We start from the raw sequence: 18139 nt of genomic DNA on the forward strand, positions 1-18139 counted from the left end.
CTCAATTATGTGAAATAATGAAGAAAATAGATGAAGCTTGCCCAATTATAAAATGATTCTTTTAAATAAACTAAATGTAAATCTTAAGGAAATGGGATTTCTTGAGGAAAACAAAACAATTTTGAAACCAATTCAATTATATATGAGACAGCTCATTCTTTATAGGTTCCCCTGGTTATATAATACTTAAAAAATAGTTAATGCCTTTATTTCCATTTTAACACTTGTTAAAATTAGAGAGGACTCACTGTTATTGCCCAAGCTACTAATGAAGATAAATGACAAGTTTTAAAAGACCAACAAAGGTTACAGAAGTTCATTTGTGGGCTTCCTCAGAAGTCTTCCCACAATTTTATTCCATGGCTGGCTGTGCAGCTTAGCTTCTTGCAGCCATTTTCCTAAGCAGGTGGGAGTAGGAAGAATGAAGTGTAAATCCACCTGTGTGTGCTCTTTTCCTCATGATCTTATGGGCTAATCTGAACACTGTCAAGAAAAAGGAAGAGAGCCATTCAGCTGCCTTAGGGGCTCGCTTCTCTTTGGGTTTCTGTCCTCCATTTATTGTCCCCCTGCTCCTACACTCCCCTCACCCAATATGTATGCCATTTGCAGGACAAACCGACTGGTCTTCCATGACCTCTGTGGCTTAAATTTATAAAATGGATATATGGTTATATTTTCTTATACTTTCTCATTTGAACACTGTTTGAAGTCTATGGTTTCTTGAATCAAGAGCAATCTGAAAGTGTTTCTAATAAAAATCATAGAAATTGTTCTAGAAGCTGTGTTTTCCTGAGATTCTAATCAGAAAATTATATACTTAGAGCAGAAGCTAGAAGTCTTTCCAGAAAAAGAGTACATTACTGATGATATATATATATATATATAATACACATATAATTGTTTCAAATTGTTTTATTTTACTCAATATATTTAAAATTTAGCTATTTCTTATAATTTGCATTTTGTTTATTTAAGATAGTTATTTTATAATTGGGCAAGTATCATTATTTTCCTTTATTATTTTACTTTGTTTCACATAATTGAATTTTTTAACATTAATTATTAGAAACTCCCAAATGCCTGGAATTATGCTGTGCTGGAATTAGATAATAACCTGTCCCTAAATTCAAAATTTTCTGAAATAATATCTATTTATAAAATATATCAATATGTATCTTAAAATAAAATTGAATTAAAATGCAAGGCACAATTCCCTGCTTTCCCTCTGCAGTTTGTGGCAAAGTTGGGACTTACTGGATCTCTCCCCATCTCCTCCCTCAAGGCCACCTGTGATCCATGCCTTACTTTAGTCAGTGCTTTATGGTCAACTCAGTTCATTTAAAAGTAGGAACTTTTATTCAGGCTATACTTCGGTGTCTGGAAAGCTGATTATAGAAGTACACTTTTTAGTGATGAAAGGGATCAAAGGGAACATTCCTTATAGTCTATATCTGCCCTAGTCTTTGTTTTGTAGATCATGCCTTATAAGGCTGAGGCTGCTTTTGTTGTTTTGACCAAACTTTCCATGTTAGTCCTAATCAACTGACCATAAGCATCAAAGTGATATTTGGAATTTTAGGGGTTTGGTTTTCCTAGTTTTTGTATTGCTTCTCTGATGTGCCATAGCTCAGGAGCTGTGTTTTTAATGCCTCACTAGTTTCCTAGGAAAAAAATGCAGTTGTGAAAAGTTCACTCAACACCCTTAGCTCACCTACTTTTTTCTTGATTTAAAGCTTATTGGTTTACTAACTCTGGCTCTCTCACACAATTTCTATGGCCACATACCAGCAGGGCACACTGCAGGCAGTATCTCGCTGCCTTTGTGAGTGTGTATAACTGGGCAGGCTGCTGACTAGCTGTTGGGGCAGCGCCTGGTTTGTGATCACAAGTACCACTGACTCAGGGGTAGAGGGCTGTTTATAATAGCACTTACCATTCTCTACAGGGGAAATTTGAGCCCTGATGATTTCAGACCATGTGGTTGATGCAATCTAGTTCATTTTCATTTGTAGCAGGCAGGGTGGTGACAGAGCAGCTCTGGAGACTTAAAAGTGAATGATTTACCTAGAAAGACTTGTAGTGTCTGCCCTCTGGAAACTGGCAGGAGAGTCAGGAAAATAGGCCCCCTGGCACAATTCCTATGGGTTTTGCAGCCAGTTAGAAACACTTTCAGTTTGCTTTAGATTCAATTTTGAGACCACAGTTTTCAAAAACTGTTCAAATGAGGAAGTGTAAGAAAATATGCCTAGAAGGTCACTGAAGACCATAAAAGACTTGGTTGACTTGAGTCCAGAAAAATGGCATAGTTTGGGTCTTAGAAAATCAAATAAGAGGGCATACTGTTCTCTAAACCATACCATGCTGGCTTTGATGCTTAGATTTTAGTGTCTTTCAGAGATACTTCAGTGACACCTCTGTTTTTCTCAGCATCTTCCACAAGAAGAGATAGTTTGATATGGCTGTGTGACAACTTTTTTTTTTTTTTAATTCCACCAAATTGCAAACTAGCCCCTTGTCAACCTAGGAACTCAAGATAATACTAGAATCTCAGGGTAAGTGAAAGTTTTCAGTATAGGCTCCATTTACCTACTGGGCCATAAACTGAATGTTTGAAGGGCAGGAAGAGATGAATAATGTATTTGCTTGCAAGCATTTTTGTTTTCTTCTCTAGACATCTACTTTCATATGAAAAACATATTTTGATGAATATAACAGATGATGAAAAGAAATCAACTGAGAAAATCATTGAGGGGGAAATGAATTACTGATGTACAATAATTCTCATGTCCTAGAATAGGGGTAATATTCTATTGATATTTTCCAGGAAATAAAGTAGCTCATTTAGATGGAAAAAAGGGACAGAACTGTGCTAAATTAATTATGAATTTCTTAATCTGCTATGAATTTGGAGTAAATTTTATTAGGATGAAATTGGAAGCACATGTAAACTGTTCTTGTCAGGATAAATTGCATCTTTTAAAGATGAGTGATCTTTGTACTTGTGTAGGGCCTTTCACTTTGGTATAAATCTTAGGTTTGAAACTGTGCTTGGTTGATGGTGACTAAAATTACCTCTTGTTGCACGGAGGCTTATATAGTCATTTCCATCTCAACCACACATTTTGTTCAATGAGAAATTCGGAGTCCAGTCATCAGAACCAGCTCCTGAAGGCACAGGGAAAATGGGGATGGACCTGCTGAGCCACTACCCTCTTGTGGAAAGGTCTGCATAATTTCCCTTTAGAGATTAGCAGGTAAACTAACTTTGAGTTTAGTAACATTCTTTGTTGATAAATTCATTTAGCACAAACCTAGGCTATCTTTTCTAGGTGACTGAATGCAGCTTAAATAGCCACCAGAGGAAGCTCTCGCTTGTATGTGTAAGACTTGCACTTTAAATTTTGATTTGCCCTCTTATGGAGCAACCTTCTGATTCATACTGTTGATTATGTGTACTGCCTGTTTTCTTTTTTCTCCCTCTTCTTGATCACCTGAAGACTTGTTATATAACTCTTCAAATGCTGGCTTTATGGAATCAAGACTATAGGGGGTTATTGCCAGCCCTCATGAAACAGGAGTACTACAATTTTTACTAAAGAGCTAAAACTTGGGGCTAGTTTTAGATACAATTAAATTTCAAATCACCTTCTGATAATAGTACAAATTTTGTAATGTCCTAAAATGTTTGACAACACTGAAAAAAAAAACCACCACAAAAACCCACAAAACAAAGCACACCACATAATCTCTCCTTAGTTCTTAGAATGTCCTGAAGCACCAGGAAAATCAACTCTCATTTTCATTTGCAAGTTCTAATTTTTTCTCTCATTGTTTTAGGAAATTTGGGGCTCAAGGATCACGACTTACTGGAGCAGGATGGGGAGGCTGCACAGTTTCAATAGTACCTGCTGACAAGCTGTCCAGCTTCCTGGCGAATGTGCACGAAGCCTATTACCAGAGGAGCAACCGAAGCTTAGCGCCAGAAAAGCAGAGTTTGTTTGCTACCAAACCTGGAAGTGGAGCTTTGGTTTTCCTTGAGGCCTAAACAATGTAAAAAATCTCCAAGAAACTATTTAGAGCATTTAGGGACTGGCAGGACTTCTTATGCTACAGTAAATTAATCCTCCTTCTGTTTTGTATTATGAATAAATGGTTGCTATTATCAAGATATATTTCCAAAGAAATGGTTGAAAGCTCCCCATGATTCATAAAGATGATTTTTCCACCTGAAATATGTTTTCTACCAATAAGGACAAAGATTATGCTTGGATAGAGATCTCTTAAGATAATTTACTTAGATTTATTGATTTCAAGAATTTTAAAGACACATGGTAAAAGACCATCAATCCTGGTACCTCATAGATTCTACCTAAATTAAACATGCATTCTTAAATACAGTTTACTTCTGGTTTCTCCTGGCGTTCTTCTTCTTCAGGGTCTTCTGTTGATGACGATGATGATGATGATGATGATGACAGTGATGCCACAAATTCTCTCTCCGTTAGAGCTTCAAAACGCTATTAAAATAATACACTATTAAGGATTCACAGATTTTTCTGGATATTGTATACTTGAAAGTGAGATTCTCCCAGTTATCAACTTGAGGGAGATCACTTAAATTTTTTTAAAAAAATGGATTCAGGAAGAAAATCCCAGGCTGATTTAATTTCTTTAACCATTTGATATCATATAAACAATTACTTTAAATTCTTTTGGCCCTGAGCTTTCTCTATAAAAGAGAAACTTTAGATAAAAAAAAAATACTTCAAGTTCTTATCTCTGTGCACATGGAAATAAATAATTATCCAAATATTAATTCAGATAATTCAATTTATTCATGGAATTTACTTTATTCCCACTCTATCCTACCTTTTTAAAATGCCTCTCTAGTCCAGGATGCAGGTTTACTATTCTAGGAAAATCCATCTGTGTCTTGTTTCCGTCACTGTATGTCTAGCAAGGCTTGTTTGTATATGTGAACCAATATAGGGCAGGTGTGAGGCATGCAGGCAAGGTATGAAAAGGCTGAGAGTGGGTTCTGGGATTGGGTAGGGTTGTTGGTAGATGCCTGTTTATCAAAATGGGCAGAAAGTTTGGCCTCATGGTTATGGTTAATGAGTGGCTGTCCCCCAGACAGACTACAGGAAGGCCTCCCTGAATTATATCTCAATTTAGACCAAAAACCATTTTGCTGGCATAGTCAGATAATTGAGGGACAGCAGTTATTTGGCATAAATTATCCAGAAGTTTATCACAATTTTCTGTTATTCTAAGCTTGGTTTTGCTCAAACACTGGGCATCTTCTTGAATCTCAGTTTCAGAGTAGCTGAGACAAAACTGGTTGTAACATTTCTCAAAGAACAGCAGTCATATACAGCACTAGGAAATCCATTATTCTAAAATAAATTTTGGTACATTTTTAGTCTTAGCAGAAAGGTAAATACTTGAGAAAACTTGAGTCAAATTTGCTTGTATTTTAAAAAATTGATTTAAAATTATAATCCTTTAATAATTTTCCATTTTTCCACAGAAGATCTGTGGTTGATTGATATATAATTCTTTGAAGATACCTGAATTATTGTAAAAAATGCAATTGCTTTTGCTTTGCTACTGTATTTAAATTTTTCACATGAGAAACCTTCTTTATAAAGTAGGTAAGTAAACATTTCTTGTGCACACTCTGCTTTGGAGGACATAGCCATTCTAAGCTTGAATCTACTCCCATATTTATCTTGATGTCTGGCTTGAAGAAAACTATTTTTCCAGTGAAACCATCATCTAGTGTTATTCTAGAAATTATGAAAGATGTTAAACTCATTTGTGGAAAGGAGAGGGCTAAAGAAAGTGAAGTCCCTCAATCATGTCCAACTCTTCAGGTCTGCGTGGACTGTAGCCTGCCAGGCTCCTCTGTCCATGGGGATTCTCCAGGCAAGAATACCGGAGTGGGTTGCCATTTCCTTCTCCAGGAGATCTTCCCAACCCAGGGATCAAACCTGGGTCTTGGCAGACTCTTTACCCTCTGAGCCACCAGGGAAGCCCAAGGGAAGGGAAGCCAGGAGGGAAGACTTTCTTTCTTTCTTAAAGGATGAATAGAATTTGAAAGCTGGGGAATAGGCAATGCAGATGATCAAAGTATACGATTATGGATAAGCACTGTATGTTCAGAAGACTTGGTGGGAGTGAAGGGTTTGCCTTGGGATGGATGTAGTGGAGAATAAGATCGGTGATATTGGTTGGAACCAGATTTTGGAGAGCTCCGTGTTCAGCAGGTAGACCAGGTATTGCAAACCAGCAGCCCACAGGCTGTGTCTGATCTACAGATTTATATAGTTTGACTTCCAGGGTATTTAAAAACTCGAGTCTTAAACAGGAATTTTACAGAAGAATCTGACCCACTCCAGTATTCTTGCCTGGAGAATCCTGTGGATGGAGGAGCCTGGTGGGCTACTGTCCATAGGGTTGCACAGAGTCGGACATGACTGAAGCGACTTAGCATGCATGCATGCATTGGAGAAGGAAATGGCAACCCATTCCAGTATTCTTGCCTGGAGAATTCCAGGGACAGAGGAGCCTGGTGGGCTGCCATCTATGGGGTCTCACAGAGTCAGACATGACTGAAGTGACATAGCAGCAGCAGCAGCAGCTGGATTGCAAATGGTAAAAGATCTGATAACACTTTGGTCTCCATTCCTGCAGAGTCACAGTGACCCAGACGTGAGGAATTAGCGGCCATGTTTAGCTGAGGCACAGACTCTCCAGTGTGCTATGCTTTCCACAGCTCATGTAGTTTCCCTAATACTCAAGCCATCTACTGTCCACCAGCTGAGGTCATTTGCTCTTTACCAGCTTACTTCCACAATTTGCTTATACTAAATAAATATTTCTCTGTACTTGTGTCTCTAGCAGTAGTAGTCAAGAGAGATCATGAAATAATGGGAGGAATAATTTTTTGTGTGTGGAAGAATTGTTCTATTTGTTTAATATATAATACCTCAACAGTGCAGGAGATGCAAGAGACTCAGGTTGGATTTGTAGGTCAGGAAGAGCCCCTGGAGGAGGGCAGGGCAACCCACTCTAGTATTCTTGCCTGGAAAATCCTATGAACAGAGGAGCCTGGAGGGCTACAGTCCATAGGGTTGCAAAGAGTTGGACACGACTGAAGCAACTTAGCACGTATGTACTCCTTTGTTACCTTTCTGGTTCATAGGACTTTGGTTAGATTCTTTGATCTGTTTTTGACATTACAGCAATAGCCAATGAGGATTGCTCTAGATTTTTGTATGGAAGCCTGGCATGCTGAAAATGAAAAGCTCTCTCTTATTCCTGACCTCAGAATGTCCAACCTTCAGATTTATTGTACACTATTTTCTACATGTTCTTGTTGGAAGGGAAGAAGGACCTTTAGCTTTAACAGGATTGCCTGTAAGTTAAGGAGGAGGAGAAGGGAAGGGAATAAAGAAAACTCCTGCCTTTTCTTTCCTTCTTATACTTGAGTCCTATTTAGAGCCTTATCATTTCTTACGTTCCTGTTAATTGAGGGCAAGGGTCATTCATCTAAAATAGGAATCCAATATATTTTTGTTGAATTATTACTGGGAAATAAAATATGATTTCAAACACCAATAATTTTCTATTAGTTTGAAATTATGACTGCATTTGGAGGTTTTCAGTTGTATAAAATGCTTCTGGTCAGAAGCAAAGATGGGGATGAGTGAGCATGAGCTTGTCACAAATCATGAGACAGAGATTGTACTAAATGTACACGTGGATGATAAATAACAAGAATGTATTCTATCCTGCTACTGTAACCTGGACGTGAAAATGATATATTGCTTATTAAGTATTTTCCAGTCTTCATAAGAGAAGCTAAAGAGAGAATTCTCAATTATTTTCAGAAAAAAAAAACAAACAACTTACCAGTTGATGGAGGAAATTCTCAAAATCACTCTTAACTTCAAAGGGTTTCTTGGTAGCCTTTGCTTGGAGTCTAATCGTGAAAACAAGACAACTGGTAAGCAAACTAACTGTTATTATACTGATACCAACTAAGAGCCAGCATTTACAGGGTTTAATATGCTAGCATCTACCACTTTGCATATATTAATTCAATTACTCTGACAATAATCCTAGGAGTAAGTTCTACTATTATCCTGTATAATAGATGAGGAAAGAGGCTTAGATAGGTTAAGTGACCTGTCCACAGTCCTTCAGCTAGCAAGTAATAGAGGATTTGTACCCAAGCAGTGAGACTAGAGCCCTCTGGTGTAATCACTGTGTGACACTGCATCCCAGCAGTGAAACACCCTCTTCAGTGAGAGGGTTCGCACGGTGTTCCCTTCACTGACTCCGCTCACTGTGCTCCAGTGGAGATTGTAGGATGAGTCACGGGGGAGGGAAGAGAAAGAGGAACTGGTCTGGGAAAGATCTTGGCGGGGGACAGAGAGATGAAAAAGGATGGAGGGTGAGAGTGCTTACTAAACTGTAAGCTCACTGAGGGTGGGGATCCAGGAATCTATCATGATTTCAGCCACCAACTACTCCATTCAAGAAATATTTATGAAGGAGTTAAATAACTGAATTGAAGAGGCAGCAGGAACCTTTCCAGAGATTATGGATGAAGACAGGAGCAGAGGCAGGCCAAGCAAGTAAGGATAGGAACTTGGGACCAGGGAAAAACATTAGGAAGAAAAACATAGGTAAGAGAAAGGAAAATGAAAAGGGAAGAAGGATATTAATTTCAGTGGCAATTTTCAAGTGAAACATTTAAAAATTATACCGTGAAATCTGTAGGAAGTGAAATTTTCTAAAAATTCCAAACACACTTTGCTTAAGCATGAAGTTTGTATTAGCCAACTCCTCATAAGGCCTGCTCTACGCTTCTTTAGCATTTAGTCTAGGGTTCCCCGAGCACATGCAGTAAGGCTACTTCTTAGAGGTCTCTTGCGTTAGTGTTCTCTGACTGACAAACGCTCCCTCACTCATTCTCTACTTTATCTCTGCCAATTTTATCTCTTCAGCCTGGGTTTTCTCCTCATTTATTACCCTCTTGCGCTCTCTTTTCCTGCTTTTCTTAATCTGGCTCTTATGGTTGTTTGGGGTCTCTTCTTCATAGCACTATTTAAATACACTTGAAAATATCCCTGGTGCCCTTTTATCAGTAATACTCTCTTAGAGTCTTTTTGACTGCAAGTCATTCTGAGACTGGTTCATCTCGCTTTGTTAAAAATCAATCCATCTTCAACCACTTTTAACTTACAGTCCCCCTCTTCTTATTTTTAAATAACAGCTTTGTTGATACATCTCATACCCTAAAATCCATCCTTTTAAAGTATACAATTCAGTAGGTTTTAGTATATTTGCAAAGTTTTGCAACTATCACCACGACCTAGTCTCCCATCTTTGTCTTTCCTTTCCATGAGTATCTTTTTTTGAAGACTACAGATAGAAACTTGGACACTCTGCCTGTAAATTTAACAGGTTCACTGGAGTAGGATATCCATCTGAGTATTTCCCCCTTCACGTTCTCCAGCAGTGTGCCATTACATAACACATATTTGAGTGCTTCTTGTGAGTTGCTCTGAAAATTGGTCTACATTCTTCTGCATATCCTGAGTGGTGAGAAATCCTATCCTCTATAGATCTGATTTTTGAGAACCTAGAAATAAGATCTTATAATTTGTGTGTTGTGAAGGTGAGAGCTGGGTGATAAAAGTTTTGGTGAAAAGTGAACTAAGCTTTTAAAATAAGGAGGTGAATTTTCTCATGTGTCTGGGAGACTGGGTTTACAAGTTGCAAAATAGCAGTCAGAAGTATGGCAGTATGACTGGAAGAAAATTGTGGTTTATTTGAAGTGCTGTACTCACTGGACATTTATCCTTGCTTATGTGGATATACTGGAAGAAGAAGTGGGTTAGTCCCAATGCCTTATAGTTTTCTTTTTTACACCCTCCTTTATGAAATAAACACATGTGCCTAACTTTCTTTGTTTCAGGGGGTGTAATGTTTTTCTGCATAGGGGAAGCAGCAGGGGCAGAAGAAGGCAAAGAACTAGCCTGAGATCAACTAAATAGGTTGTTTTTCTATAGCGCACATCTTCTGTAGGGCAAGGCATGGTTATGGATCTTTAAAAGGCCGTCAGCTTAAGTCCTGTGCCTAGTGGAATAAAAGGAGATGATGATAATGTTTATCAATTAATTAAATTAGCAGAGTAAGTGATTATATGGATAAAATAGTGCTAATCCAGATGAACTATTGAGTAGAAAACTTCAGCAGATATTCCAGTTAATGAATTTTTACATATTAAACCCACTGTGGTTTACATAACACATTTATTCAATTAAAACACTTTTTAAGCACTACAAGTTGAATAAGAAACAAACCTATGAAACTCCTTGTCAAGTTTTTCCTGTCGCTGTCTTAGGAGTTTTATTTCTTCATTAATGACGTGGTTTTCTCTATAAAATCAAAGTTTGGAGTTAAATTTTTAAAATAATGCAGGCAGTTCTCATTGAGAAAGAATAAATCAACAATTTGCTGCCTTCCACATATCAGTAAAAGTACCTTACAAAGCTTTTCAGCATCCCCTCCCAATGCATGACTTTTGGTATGAGGAGTTCCCCATCACATCTCCCCTTATAAACATGCACCAAAGGCATCATCCATGTCACCTAAGCATGGTCTGGACTCCACCTTGCTGCTGCCACACAATCTGTCTTACAAGGTACCCGTCCCTGTTCTTCTCACTGAAAATAGGAAGCCTAAGGGCTCTGTATGTGTGTCTGTGTGTGTTCATGCACATGTGTGTGTGTCAGTGGGAGGGGAATGGGGCCCCAGGGGAAGTACCAGCTCAGACTTCTGTCCTGCCTGCTGGATGGAATAGGACTTTGCTGACAACTCTTGGGTTTGCCTCTCTTTGATGTGTTTCCTGAACAGCATCTGGTACCGAAAGGGTAGGATGCTCATCCATTCTCCCCTTTAAGGGAAATAAGACAGCTAGGCAGTGATCTTGGTATCATAGGCAGAAGAATTGGACCCTGCCAGTTTGTTCTCATAAAAACTGATGGACATCCTCATTAAGCCATTTCATGCTTCCTGGCACATTAGAATACTATAACTGGCTAAGAGTAATAATTTTCAGTTGAGCACAAAAACTTAAAATGTTTCCCCAATAAAACATTTCAGAAAAGACCCCTTGCCTTTCCTCTACACCACCCCTGCTCCAAGAACTCCTTCTACTGCAAACAACCTGTCTGTTCTCCAGGGCTTATCCTTGTAAATGAATAATACTCCAATCTCTGTTCTCTGGAACTCTCCCCTGGTTTCTCCACGTTGGAGTACATCCCCTCACCCAGACCACAGGAAAGCTTCCTTTCTTCTTTCAATACCTGACACATGCCCGGTTGCCATGGTTACAACATACGTTAACACTTACCTGAAAGGAATCTCCGAGTCTATTACAAGATGCTCAGAGGTGACTCTTCTTGTCAGTAAAATAAGGAGCTTAGTTGTAGATAACTTCTGTGGTCACTTCAAGTTTTAAAAGTGTCTATGATTTTATATTTATCATTAGTGTAAAGTAAACTTACATTCTAAAATCCTTCCGGTTCTTTGCAAATTGTCTTTTTGCCTCCTTTAGAATATCACGATAAGTTGGTGCAGGTGGTGTGATAGGCCTATGGTTAAGGAAAGATTTTCAACTAGGGAAATTTGGCAGAGGTAAACAGTATCCTTCAAAGGGGGACTCAGGGTGCCATCTTGCCTGGGCTTCCCAGGCATGAAAGATCTCAAGTATAAACGTGAATATTATGTCTGGGGTTGCACTGAAAGGACCAAAAGAAGACAATATCCATCAGACCATGGCAAATTTATATCCATGATCTAGACTACACCATCCATAGTTTCATAAATCCCATAATTACTATGTTCATGTTTTTTATTTTTTGGTGTGATTTAAAGGCAGTGATTTGTTAAATGTAAATATTAAAACTGTACTAACATTTTTGTAACTGGACATTTGTTCATTTCTATATAGACTGAAACCTCAAAATCTCTTGGTTTTTGAGAGACTCTGAAAGTGACTGGCAGCATATGTTGGCTGCCTCTGCTAACTGCATGGAAAAAGGTAACAAGCAGAAGATATAAATGTTCTGCTAATGAATCTGGGGCTCTTTTACTGTCTGTTCATGTTATAGCAGTGTCCGTGTCCCTAGCCCTGGTCTTAACCCATGTCTGTGTCTGGCAAAGCAGACACTTGGTTCCCTTCTGAAGTGGCAATCCGAAAGTGACTTGAAAGGAGGGCAGCCCTCATCTTGTGTTAATACCTTAGGTTCATTGATAAAGTAGGAGCTTTTAAACCTCTGCTGTCATTAAGACACAGGGAATGAGTTTGTATTTCCATGGCCCCACTCTTCTACCTGAACTACCCTTCAGTATCACCTCCATCTTTCTCTGAATGCAGTTTGCTCATTTAAAACATATTTAAGTTCCCTTCAAGGATGTTTTTGATGCTCATTTAAATCTTAATTATCTGGTATAAGAATGTTAGGAAAAATTCAATGGATATGGTTCCTGAGACAGGTGATTTCCTGAGTAGTATATCTCAATTGAGATAGCCAGAATGAAAAACACGAATGGCTTCACAACAAAGATTCTTACAATAAACTTGTATAAAATTAATGTCTTCCTGTGATGCTCTAAACTACTCAGGAAATAATTCAATTATGATTGAATAATTAGTGATTGAATATTAAGGTCTTAGAATCAAGGAAAAGAACACTTGGTTTCTGCATACTCCAAACTACTTTTTTGGCAATGCCAGAGTGATAAATTTCTTCTTATTTTAACAGAACCTGTTAACAGCATCACTGAGTTGCTGGGAAGCAGTGTGGATAGCAGACCATATTTCATCCTACCAAGCACAGAGTTTGGGAGGGTCTAGATGATTATGTTATCCTGAATAGGATAGAAATTCTCTGAAATAGATTTGAGAGAGAAGTTCACTCCTGTTTATTATACATGCCAAGTTTATTTTAACCCCTTAATCATATCTAGGGTCTAGAGTATAGTTTTCCATAAAGATATAAGCCTAGAGAAGGAATCTCAAGATGGTGGAGTAGGAGGACGTGAAGCTCACCATCCTCCACAAACACATCAAAAATACATCTACATGGGAACCTTTTTCACAGAAAATCAACTGGAAACTGGCAGAAGATCTCTTATGCAACCAAAGCTGCAAGAAGAGTCTCCGCATAACCAGGTAGGATGGGAAAGAAGGAATCAGGGCAGGACTGGCTTCCAGGGGAGGGATCTGTAAAGGAGAAAAGGTCCATACAGGGCAAACCCTGGGGAGCCCCCTTGTTTGCTAGGAAAATAAGCTGGGACAGAGGGGCTGGAGAAGCCCAGACTCTACTTGTGAGGAGTGCCTGTATGCTGACTTGCTTACAGTCAGGGCAGAGAGAGACTGGTAGCTGGCCTGCCACATTTCCCAATCTGAAGTGGGCAGTGGGCAGGGCTACAAACATGTGCAGTGACTAAGCACTGACTCTGGCAGACAGTCTCTGGGAAGGACTTGATCTGGCTTAGTGGAGACAGCCTGGATAGTCTGGGGTGTATTTTGGGCCAGACTTCAGAGTCCTTTGTCACTGCTTGCATGGCAGGGCCAGGTGCAGTTGTGGTGGACTTTGCTGGTGCATGCAGAACACACCACAGAAATGCTCAGTGGGTGCTGAGTCTCAGATGGAGAGCCCCTGGGTAGGAGTATGCAGTGGTTGGTTTCCCAGAGGGAGTTTACTGGATCCACCCACCTCACACACCAACTTGGAGCCACATTTGGCACAGAGACAACTCAGGTCTCAGGCAGCAGCACACTACTTCAGTTCCTGCAGCTGCAATGCCCACTCCACACTAAAACCTAACACTATGAACACAACAGAGAAAAAGATGTCTTTGGGCTGCTTCTAGGCAAAACTGCAGACACCTGCGTAGGTAATGTATAGATTCGCTGTGACCATATTGGCCTCACTTGCTTCATGGTTGTCTCGTTTGAAGCAGGCCATGCACTCAAAGGCAAAGGAGTCTGACTGAACTTGACCCTCAGGGCTTCTACTCCAACCACTGAGGAGCAGACACCACCCTGACAGGGCTGAGACAGCCACAGAACAAGAAGGGGGCCCCACCCAATGTCCAGAATAGGCTCTGGACACCACATCCCCAATTACTTCCCTATCAGGGGGATAATCGCCAGCATACTCTGAGAAAGGATGTTGCTAGCACCTACACTGAAACTAGCCTCCGCACCAAAAATATTAGATTCATAGTCTACACAGGGGTGTTTCCAAATAAAAAGCCCTTTAAAGCTAACTATTTCCCCTAAATTCATAAAATCAAGTAAAATGAAAAAGCAGAGAAACTACTCCCAATTAAAGGAGAAATCCCCTGAAAGAACAAAAAAGGAAAGAGACCTCACCAGTCTACCAGACCCTGGATTCTAAAAGGAAGTAATAAAGGTGCTAAAGGAATTAAAAGATTATTGATAAAAATGCAGATCACTGTAGTATAGAACTAGAAACTATCAAATCAAAGTTAGACAACTCAGTTGCTGAGATAAAAACCAATCTAGAAGCAATGAATAGCAACTAAATAACATAGAAGATATCTGGAAGATTAATGGAAATCACCTAATCAGAAGCTCAGACAGAAAGACAAATGAAAAAAAATGACAGCAACATATGAAATCTATAGGATAATATAAAGCATGTCAACCTTTGCATAAAGAAGAAGAATTCTAGAAGAAGAAGAAAAAAGGGGATTAAAAGTATATTTGAAGAAATTATTGATGAAAACTTTCCGAATCTAAAGAAAGAAACAGGTATTCAAGTACAGGGAACACAGAGGGTCCCAAAAAAGATGAACCCAGACACACACCAAAACATATATAATTAAAAAGCAAAAGTTAAAGAGAAGATTCTAAATGCAAGAGAAAAAAAAGTCAGTTATATGTGACCCCCATGCCTCATAAGGCTATCAGCTGATTTCTCTTCAGAAACTTTGTAGGCCAGAAGGGAGTGGCATGATATACTCAAAGTTCTGAAAGGAAAAAAAACTTGTAACCCAGAATACTCTGTTCAGCGAGATCATCATGTAGAATAGAAGGAGAGATAAAGAATTTCTCGACAAGCAAAAATTAAAAGAATTCAACAGTACTAAACTTACTCTAGAAGAAATATTGACAGGTCTTCTCTAAACAGAAAAGAAACAAGAATCTATGAGAAAGGGAAAGTCACAATAGGAAAGGCAAATATATTAAAAATTGAAGATCACTTAGATAAACTAGTACACAGATAAAAAAATTATTTTTTGTAAAAGTGATTATAACTGCAATCATCAGCAAAGGAATGATATGCAAAATAGGTCATCAAAATCACAGAAAGTGAAGGAGGGAACTATAAAAATGTAGATTGTTTAGAATGTGTTTGAGCTTGTGTGACTATCAATTTAAAGCAAGTAGATATAGTTAGGGGTAAACATACTTGAAAACCAGGGTAATCACAAATCAAAAACATATAATAGGTTCACGAATACCCAAAAGAAAGGAACTCAAGCATACAAAAAAGCCATCAAAGCACAAAAGGAAAATCAGAAAGACGACACAAAAAAGAACTACAATATTAACAGGAAAACAAGGCTTAACATGGCAATAAGTAACACTTATCAATACTTCCTTTAAATGTCAAGGGACCATACATATCCTCTGACCAAAAGACACAGAGCTGCAGATTGTATAAAAATCAAGAACCTATAAAATGACCTACAAGAGACTCACTTCAAGATGAAAGACACACACAGATTGAAAATGAAAAGATGGAAAAAGATACTTCATGTAAATGGAAATGACAAGAAAGCAAGGATAGCAATACTCATATTGGACAAAATAGACTTTAAAACAAAGTCCATAAGGAAAGACCAAAAAGGACATTATATTATGAAAAAGGGACAAATACAAGAAAAGGATATTACACTCATTAACATACATTCACCCAATATAGGAGCCCTGAAATATATAAAACAAATACCAACAGACATAAAGGGGAAATCTACAGGAACACAATAACAGTAGGAAACTTTAACATCTCACTGACATCAGTGGACAGATTTTCTAGACAGAAAACCAGTAAGACAACAGTGGTTGGATTACATCCAAAGCACCCAGAATGCACATTCTCTCCACGCATACAAGGAACCTTCTCTAGGACAGACCACACATTAGGTCATAAAACATGCTTCAACAAATTTAAGAGGCTAGAGCTTATCTCAGGCTTCCCTAGTGGCTCAGCTGTAAAGAGAATCCATCTGCAATGCAGGACATGCAGGAGACACGGGTTCGATCCCTGGGTTGGGAGGATCCTCTGGAGGAGGGCATGGTAACAGACTCCAGTATACTTGCCTGGAAAATCCCATAAAGAGAGATGCCTGGAAGGCTGTGGTCCATAGGGCTGCAAAGAGTCGGATGTGACTGAAGCAACTGAGAATGAACATGAGAGCTTATCTTAAACATCTTTTTTGATCACAATGGTGTATGAAACTAAAAATCAGCCACAAAAAGAAAAATAGGAAAAGAACAAACACACGGAGACTAAACAACATGCTACAAAAAACCAATGGGTCAACAATGAAATCAAAGAAGAAACCAGAAAATATTTTTAAGACAAAAGACAATGAAAATACAACCTTACAAAGTCTATGGGATGTAGCAAAAGCAGGTCTACAAGGGCAGTTCACAGTGATTCAGGCTTTCCTCCAGGAGTAAGAAAAATCTCAAACAGTCTAATCTACCACCTAAGAAGTCAGAAAAGGAACAAACAAAATTCAAAGTCAGCAGAGAATATAAGAGATCAAAATAACAATAGAAAACATCAATAAAACCAAGAGCTGTTTTCTGAAAAGAGGAACAAAATCAACAAACCTCTAGCCAGGTTTACCAAGAAGAAAAGAAAGAGGACCCAAATAAACAAAGTAGGAAATTAAAGTAGAGAAATAACAATGGATATTGCAGAAATAGGAAAAATCATAATACTATGGACAGTTATATGCCAATAATCGGACAACCTAGAAATGGACATGCTTTTAGAAATGGCCTGCTAAAACTGAGTCAAGAAGAAACATAATTTGAGTAGACTGATCAATAGACATAAAATAAAATCTATAATTTAAAAAGTCCCCTGCAAACAAAAATCCAGGACTGGATGGCTTCCCTGGGGAATTCTACCAGACATACAAAGAACTTATACCTGTTCCTCTCAAACCATTTCAAAAAAAAACCAAGAGGAAGGAACACTCTCAAATTCATTCTGTGAGACCATCATCATCCTGATATCAAAATCAAAGACACTACCAAAAAAGAAAGTTACAGGCCAATATCTCTGATGAACATGGATGCAAAAATCCTCAACAAAATATTAGCAAACTGAACCCAACAATATGTAAAAAGGACCATACATCATGATCAAGTTGGATTTATCCCAGGGTTGCAAGGACAATTCAAAATATTCCAATCAATCACTATGATATATTACATTACGAAAAGGAAAGACAAAAAACCACATGATCATCTCAATAGACACAGAGAAAACATCTGACAAAATTCAGTATCCATTTATGAAAAAAATCTCACCAAAGTGAGTATCGAGGGACCATATCTCAACATGATAAAGGCATTTATGACAAACTGAGAGTCAACCTAATTTTTGACGGTGAAAAACTGAAGGCCTTCCTACTAAATTCAGGAACAAGACAAGGATTCCCACTATCACCACTTTTATTCAACATCATATTGGAAGTTGTAGCTACAGCACTCAAACAAGGGAAAAGCATATAAGGCATCCAAATTGGAAGGGGAGAAACTGTCCCCATTTGCAGATGACATGATACTCTATGAGAACCCTAAACTCCACGTGAAATGTATTAGATCTGGTACATGAATTCACCAAGGTATCAGGATACAAGATTAATATACAGTACTATATTGCTTTTCTTTATACTAACAATGAAATATCAGAAAGAGAAAGTAAAAAAAAAAAAAGCCCTTGTTTAAAATTGAGTCTAAAAAAGTAACTTGGAATAGACTTAATCAAGGAGGTGAAAG

At 38.3% G+C, this 18139-nt stretch overlaps 2 protein-coding genes across 2 annotated transcripts in view; one reads left to right on the top strand and one right to left on the bottom strand.

The window, feature by feature from the left end:
- Positions 1-4365, top strand: part of GALK2 (galactokinase 2) — a 135950-nt gene extending 131585 nt beyond the window's left edge. The window contains exon 10 of the mRNA XM_068964910.1: positions 3838-4365. Coding sequence (XP_068821011.1) covers positions 3838-4045 — 208 coding nt within the window. The 3' untranslated portion in view covers positions 4046-4365. The remainder of the gene's footprint in view (positions 1-3837) is intronic.
- Positions 4366-4388: 23 nt separating this feature from the next.
- FAM227B (family with sequence similarity 227 member B) overlaps positions 4389-18139 on the bottom strand; it is a 209025-nt gene continuing 195274 nt past the window's right edge. The window contains exons 12-14 of the mRNA XM_068992351.1: positions 11586-11661; positions 7918-7987; positions 4389-4517 (exon numbers count right to left, since the gene is read on the bottom strand). Coding sequence (XP_068848452.1) covers positions 4389-4517; positions 7918-7987; positions 11586-11661 — 275 coding nt within the window. The remainder of the gene's footprint in view (positions 4518-7917; positions 7988-11585; positions 11662-18139) is intronic.

This window comes from Capricornis sumatraensis, chromosome 2, assembly GCF_032405125.1.
Source record: "Capricornis sumatraensis isolate serow.1 chromosome 2, serow.2, whole genome shotgun sequence".
In the NCBI taxonomy this organism is placed as follows: Eukaryota; Metazoa; Chordata; class Mammalia; order Artiodactyla; family Bovidae; genus Capricornis; species Capricornis sumatraensis.